General features: G+C 28.6%; 1 protein-coding gene across 1 annotated transcript; it reads right to left on the bottom strand.

Annotated features, from left to right (window-relative positions):
- Window positions 1-1,937: 1,937 nt before the first annotated feature.
- LOC111616008 (F-box/LRR-repeat protein 20-like) lies at window positions 1,938-16,264 on the bottom strand. Its single transcript, XM_023357448.1, has 5 exons — window positions 16,098-16,264; window positions 8,881-8,976; window positions 5,544-5,670; window positions 3,677-3,751; window positions 1,938-3,603 (listed from the first exon to the last, which is right to left on the bottom strand). Exons 1-5 carry the CDS (start codon window positions 16,262-16,264, stop codon window positions 3,469-3,471), a joined length of 600 nt encoding a protein of 199 aa, XP_023213216.1. The 3' UTR covers window positions 1,938-3,468.
- Window positions 16,265-16,506: the final 242 nt, after the last annotated feature.

The raw sequence follows: 16,506 nt of genomic DNA, 5'->3' as shown, positions 1-16,506 counted from the left end.
AAAAGTAATTAATTTATAGAAATTTGCTGAACTTTGTAGATTTATTAGTCACACACCTGACTACGCCCCTGTCCTAAACTATATAAACCTAAATCTGTATTAGGTAAAACCTGATGTTTATTCAAACATGTATTTATGTATGTGCACATGTTTGAATTTACAAATTTAAATTAATTAATTAAACAAATATTTGAAGCAAAAAAATGTTCTAAAACTGAATAATTGGAATATTGGAAATTGATATTCCACTTATTCAGTTTTATATGATCTTAAAGATGCCACAAACAGCTAAAAATGTTAAAAAGAATAAACAGTTTATAATATATGTACACAATAGCACCAGTTTGTGAATATTACAAGATGTTTTGTAGATTGCTCCAAAAATCATTTGCTATTACGTTGGCATATAAGTGAACTTTCTAAGCATGGGGGAAAAAAATCTCTTGAAACTACAGTCAACTTACATGCCAGATATAAAATACAAAACCTATGCAAGAATGGTAAATAATTCATCCTAACAAATCACTGTACACACTTATTGTATAACTCCAACAGACTTTATCCAAATTTCCTTGGTAAGAACTTGGTAAGAACATTATCTAGTATAGCCTTACATGCTTTCGTCAAAAGATTACTGTATACCTATCTACATTTCAGTTCTAGTCTGGACGCTGACTTATATAACAGGTGTACATTAAAATCAAAATTTTGCACTGAAAATCTTAATATTAGCTTATATGTCAGGACAACTTATACATTAACATAAATACAATCATAATAAATAGAGACTCTTTAAACTTTATTAGTAATCTTGTGTTTCTTAAGTAAATATCATTCCAAAGTTATCTATATAAATCTCTCAAAACCTTATGTTATTAGTCAATACCAAACGATTGCTGTAATGTATTGAGCTATTTTTTGGCTACTATTAATAATTAAATTTTTAAGTAATTTGTTACTAAAGATAAGCTTTAGGTGCATCTCTTATTAATTTTAATAATTATAATAATTTAGAATAGTCTAGAAAAAAGAACTGGCCCAAGTGGACTCAAACCTACAAATCCTGCTTACCATTGCTTCAGTGGGGCTAACAGTACACAGTTAACAGTACACTGTTAGCCGCACTGAAGAGGCCTTTGGCAAAATGCATTTGGGGAGCTTGTTAGTAATGTAAATAAAAGTTTTTTCTTTGCAAATTGTTTTCTTTTTATACCTTTTAACTTTAAAAAAATTTTAGTCATTATTGGTTTAATGTTTTAAGATTTGAAGTTATATAATATCCAAAAAGTCAGAAAAGAAAGAAAAATATAATTTTTTCGTATATTTTACATTTATGTAAGAAGAAAAAGGTAAAAAGATTGGATTCTTTTAACATTCCTGGCATGACAGACTGTTTAATTAAATTCTAAGAGTTTTTAAGTGCTTTGATTTTGTCGTTTTTGTAGCAATTTAATTTTAAGTTAGACTTAAGTTCAACTGTCAGGAAAGTTTTATAAATACTATCTTTTTTGGATTTTTGTTCTTTGAATTGAACTAGTTATAGTTCTGAGGTTTTCTTTTTAATGACTTTTTGATTTGTGCAAATTATTACAACTTACTTAGTCTCATGTTTTGGGTCTACATTTGTACAGGTACATAATTATTTTCATAATAAGTATTTATTAAATATTTTTGAGTTTTGATAAATTGTGATTTGTTTGTCTATTTATCATTTGCAAATGAGTGTGTTTGCTACATAGATATTTTTTTTGCTTCTCTATGTCTGAAGTCCAGGCCTGACAATCAAATGAACCCATCTTTCATTTACATAACACCATTTATTAGGTTTAATTCTGCAGATCAAATGATGTGTTACACACTTAGTGCCTTCTTCAAAGCTGGAAAAAAGTGTAAGTTGCTGGGCACTANTTTATTAATTTTAATATTTGTCTACACCGATCCCATTGTTTTTATTATTTACTTAAAATTATTATTAATAAAACACTTGCTATGTGTTACACATTGATCTGTAATCCTTCAGTGACCATTTTATACATTGATTCTAATCCAATTAAATATGTATCTTCTATTAGCAACTTGGGCATAGTTTTTGACACCAGACTTACTTTCAAAAATCATATTGATAAACTAGTTAAAGTTCTTGCTATAAGACATAGAATTTTATCGCAATTTTGTAAGCCCATCTTTAATAAAAGAGCATTGCAGACCATTTTTTATGCTAACTTTCAGTGATGTGTTAATTATGGCTTGCCCATATGGTCAATGGCTACACCTTCCCTTTTAGACAAGATTACTTCAGCTATTAAACCTCATGTTTAACAAAATGTATAACCTGCTTTTCATTCTTGACTGAAATATCGCTAGAATTTGCCTGGGTTTCCCATCTTTCTTTGAGAGAATTAAATATTTTGACCAGCTAATTTATTACAAATATTTTAATGGTCTTATCTATCAAGATTGGCTTTCACTCCAAATCCCATTGAGAAATGGGATTTGGAATGAAACTTTGTTCATTTATTTACATTTTTACTCGCTTTTTTGTCTAAATACCCCAACAATCTTTTTTTTTTTTACCATATTTTGTGAAACCTTAATAATTTTGATAAATTTTTATATCTTAAACTCCCTGTTTTTAAAACAAAATATAAAAAGTGCTGTATCACTTTTAAGATTTGTTATTTGTTTTTTTTATTGGGGCTTTTTTGTTTGTTTTTTTTTATATAGGTTTTGTAGGGGATGGAAATCAAATGTCTAATCAGACTATTTCTGTAAATTTAACAAATAAATAAATAAATTAATTAATTAACCATTCACATGCCCACCATAAACTATGTGGTTTTCCTCCACTTGCAGGCATTGCAGACATCTATCATCATATCACAGCACATTGGTGGAGCTCTAATATCATACAATCTATTTACCTGTTTATTCAGGTTTCATTTCTGTGTACAGTATTGCATACCAGGATGCCAAACTACTTGCCCATCTGCTTCCAAAAAAGTCAGTACTGAAGAGCAACAGGTCACATCATTCATTGCCTTTAGATAGTCTTTAGGTCTATACATACTTAGTAATTTGGCACTCTTGCTAATCTGGCTCCTTTCTATGCAAGGAATGGCCAGATTAGCAAGAGTCCAATGTATCATGTTTATAAATAAATTTCAGTATTGGTATAAATATATTGAGAATTTGATGCTGATGTGATATTTATTTTATGATAGAAAAAAATATATATTATTATGCATGTCCATCGATAAGAGTTAACATAAACTGATGATTTCAGTTTTCTTGGATGGTTCTATATATACACTTGAAAGAAAAGAATTAATGACTAGTACTTTATAAGAAAGTATTCTTAATTTTAAAATCAACATTAATTGAATACAGAAAAACAGAATTTCTGATATTAAATCATTAGTCTATTTATGAAAATATTAAATAAGGATAAGTATATGTTTAGATATTATGTCACCTTAAATTATGGCATCCTTGTCCAAGAGCAACAAGAGATGAATCTGTCAAGTGTGAGCAGTTTGATACACAAAGATAATACAATTTAGGACATTTTTGACTAATGCATAAAATTGATTCATCTGTTATATTCTGCAAAATACATATTTTCAAACTTTTTAAATAAAAAAGTTAAAATATTACAAATAAAACCAAATGTTCTTACCACACACCCATGTAGATTTATAACTTGTAAATTTGAACAAAACCTTGTTAATTCATAAATAGCTTCATCATTGACCTGTTAAAAATATTTTGTATGTTACTTTTTCTACAAAGTTATGATATTAGAGTAAAGTAAGTAATAAAGATATATATAATTTGCCAGCAAGGTACAAAGGATTGGCAATCTTAGTATTTCCTAGACAAGGTTAAGATTACCAATAGTGCTCTATGCATTGTCTGAAAACATATCAGGCAAACTTAAAATTTGCCAGGCAATTGTTTGAATATTGGTATTTTTGTTCACATGTTTCACAGATCTTAAATTTACCCAAGCTAGACAATGTAAATTTCCAAAGTTTCAAAGCAAATTTCATTATATTAGTGGACACTATATAAACTTTTTTCAGTTTGCACATACTGAAAAATACTGTTTATTAGAGAGCATGTACTATTAAAGGGCACTGTTTATTAGAATATAGTTTATTTCAGTATTTGTCAAGTTTCACTGCACAAAAAAGTGCACCATGCAAAGTAAAATGCAAAAAGACAAAGCTGCTATTTAATTTTTGATGCCATAATTCAAACTCTTATAAGCAAGTCTTATAACAAGTCTACATAAGATATATCTTATTAAAACAATATGAATCTAAGAACATGTCAAGAAACATGTCAGTTAAAGAAGAACAAACAAAAATTCAATAAGTAAGGTTCATTCTTCAATAAAAAGTGTTATCAAAACTCTTGTTACTTTTCATCTCATACCTATTTAGCCTGGAAAAGTAGGCAATGAGAAAAACAAAACATTTATACATTGCCTAGACAGCTTTAGTCATTCTTAAGGTTGCCTAATCTGCTTTCATGCTGAGTCTTGCACAAATCAGACTTTGCCTAACTTAGTTGAGTGAACTTAAGATCACCTAGGTAACATGTGAACAAAAAATAACCATATTTAGACATTGCCTGGCAATCATAAATTTGCCTAATTTGTTTTCAGGCAAAGTTCAAAATAAAACTTCATTTCAGACAATGCATAAAACACTGCCAACAGTCTTAACTCTGCCTAGGAAATCCTAGGATTGCCAATCCTTCAGACCTTGCTGATAAATCTACTGGTTTGATTTTCTAAATGTACATTACATTTAGAAAATCAAACCAGTAATCAAAGGTGTATGAAAATCAAACCGGAAATCAAAGGTGTATGATTACATAACACCTTTTTATCAGTAAACATTTTACTACATATAAGTACTTTTAGTCTAATTTAGACCTTCAGGTACTCAACATAAATTCTATAAAGTATTCTAAAATTAGAGAACCTGAAGACAGTCTAAATTAGACTGGAAGTACTTGTTCATAATAAAACTTTCTCTGTTAATAAGGTGTTGATAATTACACATTTAGTAAAAATATCTTTCTAAACCAAAATATAAAATAATACATAGGAAAAAATTCAAATTTATTTGCATTCAAAAATTCTGAAAGTAAAAATAATTTGAATCAACAAAATATTGAATTATTAATTTTGAGCATTTATTAATATAGAATACATATATAAACATTTATAATTTCACAAAATATTTTTTGTTGTTTTTATTTATATGTACACTTTATTAAATAAAAAAGATTTATGGATTTATCATTATTCACCATTAGTTTGAGGTAAATAATTCATATACATGCCACTCAATTTAACATTTTTAATAATATCATTAAATATCACAACAGCTATATATATATCATAATATATAATCATAAAGTATATTATCATGAATACAAATTGGCAGTTTAATATGGAATCATTATTTCTAAATTCCTTGGAAATATATAAATAATATCTACTTGGATGTTTCATAAATATTCATACTTACAAGTGAACATCCTTTACTAATAAAAGATTTTAGTTTAGGACAACCTCGTGCTAAAGCTTCAACACCATGATTAGATATTTGATCACACCATGAAATATTAATATTCTCCAAATTTGGACATCCATCCCTGAATTAAATATAAAGTTCATAAAAACTGATGTATTAATTATAAATTAACATCATATAAATTAGCTACAAGACAATTTCATCAAGGTAACCTTTTACCTAATGAATAATAAATGTAAAATGAACAAAAACAAAAGATATAGAAAAAGCAATGGCAGAAAATAATTATTTTTTTTGTAATTATCTTACAGGAAGTAAATGATTTAAATAAACTGTGCATAATATTTCATAACAGATAAAATGAAGAAAAAATTTTTATATATGTTACTGTGAATGACCGATATCTGTCGAATGTCAGCATTCACACAGTCATTTCATGTACGTACGAAATACTTCCTAAATATCATTATTTCTCACTTACACCGGAAAATGTCGACATTCAGCATGCACTGATGGTGAATGTTAAATAAAAATATTTTTATTACGTTAAGACAAAAATGCAACATTTTAATATGTCAAAATAGGAGAAAGCTTAAGTAACATCACATGTAAATAAACTGTTGAACCTAAAACAAGCAGTACATTCTTAATCAGAAAAGAAAAATAATATGCAATAGTAAACTTACACATATATTATGTGATTAATGTTATACAATCTTATTTATTGCAACAACTTAAACTGTTATGGCACTTTGAATTGCACGAGAGTCCCTTGCTTTTACAACTGCATTTATTCGTGGAACACTTTTTATTTTTTTTGCAATGACAGCGTGTATAGCCTTGCCCTCCACTTTTCAAATTAGCTGCAGCTGCTTCTCTCAGCGATATTTTTTGAGAAGAAATCTCATCTATGGAAAGTAACTTTTCTTTACAAATTACAAACTGATTATGTGATTACGAATTGATGACGTAATTACGAATCTGTTAATGGTGTCTTTTATTTGAACATCACCGACGCCTTACCGCCGACCCTCTCATCCTCCGCCACTAGACCTGACAAACCATTCAAAAGAACAAAAACACCATCCAGTGACAAAGTGGACGGTTTCCACCAAACCATTGCCGGGAAAAGAGGTACGACCTTATCCTACCTCCAGTTACCCACAAAGGATTTGGCGGCAGACTGTCGCCTCTCTGTTGACATTGGCTTCTCGGGTGTCGTTTCGACCTCCACCAAAGTTTATCTGTGCTTGTCGACATACACTGGCGATTGTTCGAATGTATATAATATAACCAAATATTCAGTCTTTCACCAACATATTTTGTATGTGTCGACAATCACCAGAGAATATTGACATTCTCTAATTTTGGTCTTTCACAGTAACATATATAAAAATTATGAAGTTCTTAAAATATTATAACAAAAAAAGAATCCAAAAAGTTTTCAATTATTTTCAGTTTTTCTGTCTCAACTTATTAAACAGATATGCAAAAAAGAGAATAAAATATAGTTAGCTGAGAGAAAGAAAAAAATTATTCCAAATATCACAATCATTTGATTTATGAAAGAAAAGAAATGAATTTGTTGGATTCCTACTTTTTGCAGATAAACTTTGTATAGAATATCAAATAGCTAGCAAAGTGTAATAAAAGCTACTACAGCTTCTATTAACAGTTAAAATTGAAAAAAGTCTCAATGAAAATATTTAGTAGTATTAACAGAAGGAAAAAATAGAAATAAATTTCTAATATATTTGTACAGAGTACAGCTATACAGATGCAATGAAATCTAATTGCCATTGCAAATTATTATAATTTTATGGAAAATATAAATATACATAAGAAGATATACAAATTCTTTTTTATGCTTACTTTAGTCACAAAACTTGTTCTAAGTAGCATTGTATCAGAACTCGTTGAAAAGCTATCAACTTATATCAAACAATAACAAAAAACAGCATTCATGAATAAGAGATTAAAAACATTTCAAAGATTTTAAAAAATTTGTAATACAGAAAAAAACTTGCAAAATCTAAGACAGTAACAAAAATATTTCAAACAACTTGATACAAAACTAGAATTTTCTTCTCAGCTTGAAATAGTAATGAATTATTTTTAGTTGAGTCAGATTTTAACTAACTTATCATTTAGTAAAATATAATAATTTTAAATATAAAAATATTGCTGTCTGATTTTCTTGATTCTAAGATGCTTCATGAGTTTGGAATCAAATGTTAAGATCTCTCTGTATAAAGGAAAAAATTTTAAGCTTTTTTAAGTAACAACAAGTTTGAAAAATAATACAAAATGCTAAGAAATATGGAAATAGAACTGATGAGCTCTTCTGTATTTATAATAAATTTTTTAATGCTACACCTTAATGTTATTTTAAAAGGCATTTTAAAAAATTAAAAATGGAGTTTAAATTAAATGTTCATTACCAGTAAGGCTCAATTGAACTGTCAAGCAACATATCTAAAAACATCTATTACTGATACATAATGTACCATTATTATAGGTAGACAATCAGAATTATTGGAATAAGACTAAATTAATAATTAGATATAAAGTAAAGTGTCTACAGGTAGGCAATTACGATATGATCTCATGATAATTTTTTAATAATTATAATAAATTAATTTTAATTTAGCATTTCTGGAAGAAAAGAATTGGACCAGAGTGGAAACACATACAGTTACTTATTACAAAGATGAAAATAATGTATTTACAGTAAAAAGTGAACTTTCATTTGAATAATGAAACTGATAAAAAAGATCATTTCTCTTGTCTTTTTCATTCATTAAATATGTCATTTCAAAACACTGTAAGACATTTTTTCTCTTCTTCAAAAATATGAAAAAACTGCAGATTTAGTTAAGATATATTATATGCATAGCATAAAATATGAGTTCTCAGATAAATTATGTATTAGTCATTACTCCGTGTGTCATTATTTTTCATCTCAGTTGAAATATCATTTCAATTATGCTTAAAAAAATTATAAAGTAGTTTATTATTCAGAACATATTAAATATATCCAAGTATTTTACAAGCCAGTTAAAAAATGATAAAATTAATAAATGCTAATTATAAGTTATTTCCATTCAAATGTAATATTACTTTATTTGTATAATAAACAATAACATAATACTATAATATAATATATAACATCAACAAAAATCAATCATTGTTTCTGAAAAAGAGATTATATCAATATCTTAATAGCAATGTCATTTTAACTTAAAAAAACATATGTATTTCTTTTCAAGAAATTTTATTTTAATTTTTGTTGATTATAATTTCAAGAAAAAATGTAAAACTATTTACTCACCCTATAGCCTTTAATGATAGATTTGTAACTTGTGAGCAAGATCCTAAATCAAGATGTATCAATTTTGGACAGTATTTGCTGAGACTCTGGCAAGTACTGGAAAATTTAAAATCTCACAGTATAAATTACATTAGAAAACTTACTGTAATTTTATAAGTTAACTGAGTGTTTATTAAAATAAAATTACTTAAAATGGAAAATTCTGAAACAATTTTATATTTACAGGCAAGTAGTAAACAACTGACTTATGGAGAACTCATACTTACAAATGAAATGCTATAAAGTCTACTCATTTAACTTTTTTACTATTATTAGGTAGTATGTTATTGAGTTTATGATGATTATGTGTATTTGAATCTGTTATATGCATAGAAAGTTTTATTTTGATCTGTAAGTGTTTTATATGCATAAAAGTTATATATATATATATAATGTGGTACGATCCAAAAGTTTGGGGACTGCAGTAATGTATGACAATAAAAGCATGTATTTGAAGTTACAGCATATGAAATGGATTCTACCAAACCACTCCTACGTGTTCAGGTTGGTTTCGCTCAGTTACCTTTGTTTTGCAACGTAATAAAAATGGAGTTTCAAGAACAGCACTGCAACATTAAATTTTATCAGTGTTTAGGTAAAACACCTATGGAGACTTTAAAATTGCTAAGAAAAGTGTACGGTGATTCTACCATGGCCAAATCAAAGGTGTACAAATGGCATCAGAGTTTTAAAGAGGGCCGAGAATCCATCGCAGATGATGAACGCTCTGGCCGACCTTCGACTTCACGGAACGAGGAAAATGTTGAGTTGGTCTCTCAATGTGTTCGCAAAGATCATCACCAAACCCTTGAAAAAATTGCTGCGGCTACTCACTTATCAAAGACTAGATGCCAGCATATTTTAACGAAAGATCTTAACATGCACCAAGTGTCTCAGCACATTGTCCCTTGGCTTTTGACTTCTGAACAAAAGGAAGAACGAATGAGAATATCAGGTGATTTAATCGACAAAGCCAATAAGGCTTTTTTGAACCACATCATAACAGGTGATGAAACATGATGTTATTTATTTGATATCCAATCAAACCGTGCTTCTTCAACATGGAAATCACCCTCCTCACTACGATCGAAGAAATTCCGGCAGGATCGGAGCAAAGGGAAAGTCATGATGGAGGTGCTTTTTGATTCTCAAGGAATTGTTCATTCAGAATTTCTTCCCAAAGGCAGAACAGTAAACAAGGAGCATTATCTGGACATTTTACGTCGTTTGAGGGAATCCATTCATCATAAACAGCCGCAGATCTGGCAAAGTGGAGACTGGTACCTTCTGCATGACAACGCACCTGCACATCGGTCCCAAATGGTCACACAGTTTCTCGCCAAAACTCAAATTAGTGTGCTTCCACACCCCGCCTATTCACCAGACTTAGCTCAATTGGAGCGAGCAAACTGCTCCAGGTGCATGAATCATGAGGGCGCCAAATTAGAAAGGCAAAATAAAAACTTGTAAAAACATTTGTAAAAAAATTATAATAAAATTTCAAATTTTCGAACAAAACAAAAGTAATTAATTTATAGAAATTTGCTGAACTTTGTAGATTTATTAGTCACACACCTGACTACGCCCCTGTCCTAAACTATATAAACCTAAATCTGTATTAGGTAAAACCTGATGTTTATTCAAACATGTATTTATGTATGTGCACATGTTTGAATTTACAAATTTAAATTAATTAATTAAACAAATATTTGAAGCAAAAAAATGTTCTAAAACTGAATAATTGGAATATTGGAAATTGATATTCCACTTATTCAGTTTTATATGATCTTAAAGATGCCACAAACAGCTAAAAATGTTAAAAAGAATAAACAGTTTATAATATATGTACACAATAGCACCAGTTTGTGAATATTACAAGATGTTTTGTAGATTGCTCCAAAAATCATTTGCTATTACGTTGGCATATAAGTGAACTTTCTAAGCATGGGGGAAAAAAATCTCTTGAAACTACAGTCAACTTACATGCCAGATATAAAATACAAAACCTATGCAAGAATGGTAAATAATTCATCCTAACAAATCACTGTACACACTTATTGTATAACTCCAACAGACTTTATCCAAATTTCCTTGGTAAGAACTTGGTAAGAACATTATCTAGTATAGCCTTACATGCTTTCGTCAAAAGATTACTGTATACCTATCTACATTTCAGTTCTAGTCTGGACGCTGACTTATATAACAGGTGTACATTAAAATCAAAATTTTGCACTGAAAATCTTAATATTAGCTTATATGTCAGGACAACTTATACATTAACATAAATACAATCATAATAAATAGAGACTCTTTAAACTTTATTAGTAATCTTGTGTTTCTTAAGTAAATATCATTCCAAAGTTATCTATATAAATCTCTCAAAACCTTATGTTATTAGTCAATACCAAACGATTGCTGTAATGTATTGAGCTATTTTTTGGCTACTATTAATAATTAAATTTTTAAGTAATTTGTTACTAAAGATAAGCTTTAGGTGCATCTCTTATTAATTTTAATAATTATAATAATTTAGAATAGTCTAGAAAAAAGAACTGGCCCAAGTGGACTCAAACCTACAAATCCTGCTTACCATTGCTTCAGTGGGGCTAACAGTACACAGTTAACAGTACACTGTTAGCCGCACTGAAGAGGCCTTTGGCAAAATGCATTTGGGGAGCTTGTTAGTAATGTAAATAAAAGTTTTTTCTTTGCAAATTGTTTTCTTTTTATACCTTTTAACTTTAAAAAAATTTTAGTCATTATTGGTTTAATGTTTTAAGATTTGAAGTTATATAATATCCAAAAAGTCAGAAAAGAAAGAAAAATATAATTTTTTCGTATATTTTACATTTATGTAAGAAGAAAAAGGTAAAAAGATTGGATTCTTTTAACATTCCTGGCATGACAGACTGTTTAATTAAATTCTAAGAGTTTTTAAGTGCTTTGATTTTGTCGTTTTTGTAGCAATTTAATTTTAAGTTAGACTTAAGTTCAACTGTCAGGAAAGTTTTATAAATACTATCTTTTTTGGATTTTTGTTCTTTGAATTGAACTAGTTATAGTTCTGAGGTTTTCTTTTTAATGACTTTTTGATTTGTGCAAATTATTACAACTTACTTAGTCTCATGTTTTGGGTCTACATTTGTACAGGTACATAATTATTTTCATAATAAGTNGGCTATCATAAGGCTAATTAAATGATTGGAATAAAGTAATTTGACACTAGAGGTAGACGTTAGGCGCCATCTCTTAAGTAAATTAATAATCATAATTAAATAAATAAATTATTAAATAAATTTATACCTTCTGGACCTTTTAAACCTTCTGGAATAAAAGAACTGGCCTGGGACGGGGCTCAAACCCGCAACCTCCGCTTGCCGTGCGGTGCACTTGCCAGTTATGCCATCCGGACCCCGAGTGAGTCATCGCTTCCAGAAGTATATTACATTAGATATAACCTTACTTGGTTAAATACAGCACTGACTGGGGATGACTCCTTCACCCATGAGCCAGTTCTTTTATTCCAGAAGGTTCTAAATTTATTTAATAATTTATTTATTTAATTATAATTATTAATTTACTTAAGAGATGGCACCTAACATCTACCTCTAGTGTCAAATTACTTTATACCAATCATTTAATTAGCCTTATTATAGCCCAATATTTAGGCAATCGTTTGGTGATATTTATTGTATACTACTTGGGCTTTGAGATGTTATTATTTATTAATTTACAGTATTTAGTTTGAAAAATTATCCATATTCTCTTTCTGGGACTAGTGATTAAATAATTTTAATACCTAAATTTTAAAATAATTTCATTAATAATCAAAGTAATAAGTGGATTTCATTTTCATAAGCAACAATCTGTTATTAATGAACAGGTAGCTTTTTTGTAAATGCACCCATGCACACATTTATGTTCTTCTATGCATTTTTGTGTATGTGCATTCTGATACTAAAATATTGCTAAACTCCAAAAATTTTTAATAATAATTTATTGCATGAATAATGCAATAAATTATTGCAATAATTATTGCTTTAATAATTTATTGCAATAATTTGTTGCTTTAATAATTTATTGCTTTACAAACAATAAAGTCAATTTTGATTAAGATTTATGTTAAATTAAATTCTAAAATCTCAAAACACTAACAATATATAAAAACATTAATCATAAACTTTATTTTTTTAATCAAAAATAATTTCAAATTTATTTCATTTTGCGCATTCTTATTTCTCAAAAGACCTAATGTATAAATTAATACTTATAATGCTAAAAAAATTACAATAATTCAGATATGATATTTCGACTTAAGATTAAAACTTTGTTTACCTCAATATCTCGTTGGAAATTGAAAAGATCAATCTTTTGCCAGTTGCTACCATCAAGTGCTAACACATTCCAAGCCTAAATATAAAAATTGAAAATTATTATCATCAATTTTTTTACAATTTATTGACAATATAAATTACAGACCTAAAACAAATTCAAACATTTCTAAAAATTTATTTAGAATATAAATGATTACTAAGAGATTACTATTTTCATAAAAGTAAGCAAAAAACTTTCTTCGTTTATACTATTCAAATATATTTGCATAATTCATTTATACAAAGAAAAATTATTTTTCTACTATATCTAAATGAAATTTATGATTACATATAAATATTTTTTTTACCAAATTCAAAACTATCACTTTAAATTCAAATTTTGTATTATTTGTATATATCTTCATTTTTAGAAGTATAATTATATAATTAGAGTTATAATAGTAAAAATTTAAATAAAGAAAAACATTACATTCTAATTTGGTTCATTCTTTTAAAACATTCTAAAGCACAAAAAAATAGTATGGATTTCAATCATGACAAATTTAAAACATATTATTTTTTAAATTTTAATATTAATTAAATTAACTTTTATTTTAATATTTTAAAAATTACAAAATAAGATTTTAACTCTTATAGATAGTCTTTAACACACTATCATTATTTCTATAATGCCACAGCTGGAAACTTACAATATGAGACCAGCAGTTATGATGCACATTATGTATTGGAATAAAGAAAACTTTCTATATAAAATTTACTTTAATATTTCAAACACTATTAGTTTATGACTGTATAAGTATTAAGACATTTTTATTAAATGATGAATATAAAATACTTGAATTATAAATATTTGGACTACCTTAAATTTTAAATTATATTGAGTGTGTGAAAAATTTCAATGAAATACTTTTTTCTATATGTATCAATGTATTAAACTTCACAAAGAAAATATCAAACTAAAAACAAACAAAATTTGATTCTGTAAAAAATTCTTGATTAATTTTTCTGCTAAGGATAAATACAGTTACAATAGAAGTTTTTACCAGAAATACAGATGTATAAAGTAAATATTACTGAAATAAGTAATGATCACCTGAAAGATCAGGCTAGAATGTGGCTAATTAAACCAAGTAAGGTTATATCTAAAGTTAATATACCTCTGGAAACAACGACTTGCTTGGGGTCCGAGTGGTGCAACAGGCACAGCAAGTGGAGATTGCGGGTTCAAGCCTCGCCCCAGGTCAATTCTTTTATTCCAAAGGTTCTACATTTATTTAATAAATTATTAAAGTTATAATTATTAATTTAATCAAGAGATGGTGCCTAACACCTCCCTCTAGTGTCAAATTGCTTTATAATAATCATTTAATTAGCCAAATTCTAGCCAGTTCTTTCAGGTGATTGTTGGTTATTTCATTATATACTCATTGGGCTATAAGATGTTTATTATTTATGTAAATATTACTCTTTAAATACATTAATGCAATAAGCAATAAACAAAATAATTCTAAATTGTATTTCATGTCCTATAATTTTTCAACTATAAACAAAAAAAATATAAAACTGCATGTAGAATGTAAAAGAGTAACTCAAAAAATTTTTATTATATATAGAATCAATATTGCAAAATGCTAAACAACTTCAGCATGCATGCCTTTCATAGCACATACAATTTTCAAGTGACAATTTCTCCAGCATTCGCAGTCTGTCACTACACAATTCTGATCTTCAGTTTGTCAAGGAGAACCATTAAACACTATTAGTTAATTGCAGGTTCATGCCTCTCCAATGGACTGACCATGTGAAATTTCTAGATTTCTTCATTTATCTAATAGAGGCCAGTTGTCGATAAAAGTCAACCCAAGAGACATACACCTTGGCAGATCACCCATGTGTTCTATTGCCATATCTCAAACGAATCTTATTTCCTTTTTTTAATATACATTATGTTTCACTTGAGAAAAATTAACAAACAAAACACTCAAAAAAAAGTAAAGTATTTCTCATAAAAGCTGGAAATGCATACAGTAAAACAAAATCAAAATGCTCCTTTGAATGACTTAAATAGCCTGAAGCAGGCCACTAAGTAACCAAAAACATTTGTACTTTTATTCAATTGATTTCTGGAAAAATAACAGAGGTGTGTTGTGATTTATTAAAAAGAAAAAGTCTTATTACTGGAAACTTTAAAATGACTGACTCTCAGATGTGAATTACCATGGAACAGTCAATGCAAACTGGCATTTGGCCTGACAGAATGTGCATTTTATAACTTCTAATTTGAAAATAACTGATCACAACTTGGACTGTAGATCACCATAATTTTTTTGAACTCTCCAGACTGTGGCTATCAAGAAGACCTTTTTTCAAGTCCACTGTAGGTTCAGCCAGGCCCACAATGGGAGTGCTGGTTGGTACTGTACATACCTAGTAGGGAGCTTCTGTGATCTGACTTACTGAGTTGATGGGTGTAGTAAAATCTACTGTTTCCTTGATCACATCTTAGTATGCAAAAACAGGCAAAACATCTAACAAGCAACTGTAGTTGAAAGTTAAAAATGCATGTGAAGGGCAGAAAAGAACTTCATTAAACTGTAACGAGAAATCTAAGCAGTTCCATTTGCAAAATTGACTGCAAATGCAAGGATAACAGTATCAGTGCAAACCATCTAATAAGCACTGCATAAAGATAATTTCAATGGCATGGCTGCAACAGCCAAATCTTTGTTGACACCATGAAACATCAAACAACATGTGCAGTGGCAAAGAGTATAAAACACAGACACCGGAAACATGGGAACATGTGATATGGTCGGACGAGTCTACTTTCAGTGAGTTTCTAACTTCCAATCTGGAGATAACCAGACGCAGCTTACAATTTGACTGCAGTCAAGATTGTAAGATGCATCTGGTAATCTCCTGGACAGTTGGAAACCAACTGTCAAGCATAGCTGAGATTCCTGTATGATTTGGAGTGCAATACCATTCAACTTGTTGGGTCCAATAGTCATCCTCAAAGGTAAAATAATAGCCCAGAGGCATCTGCATATTCTGAGTAACCAACTCTATCCCATGATCCAAACTTTGTATTTTGTTTCCAAATGACAATGCAATCTTTCAGAATGACAATGCTCCTATCCATATTGCTGTTTGATCTTAGTTCAAGAAGCATGAAACTGAAGTTAAGCATTTACCCTGGCCACCCCAATCACCAGACCTGATTATTGTTATTTAGAAATTTAAATTATAAAAA

The sequence above is a fragment of the Centruroides sculpturatus genome, unplaced genomic scaffold, assembly GCF_000671375.1.
Source record: "Centruroides sculpturatus isolate CEXI.00-Female unplaced genomic scaffold, Cexi_2.0 scaffold2885, whole genome shotgun sequence".
Lineage (NCBI taxonomy): Eukaryota > Metazoa > Arthropoda > Arachnida > Scorpiones > Buthidae > Centruroides > Centruroides sculpturatus.
Note: the sequence above shows the minus strand (reverse complement) of the source record. Positions and strands in the feature narration are given on the sequence as shown.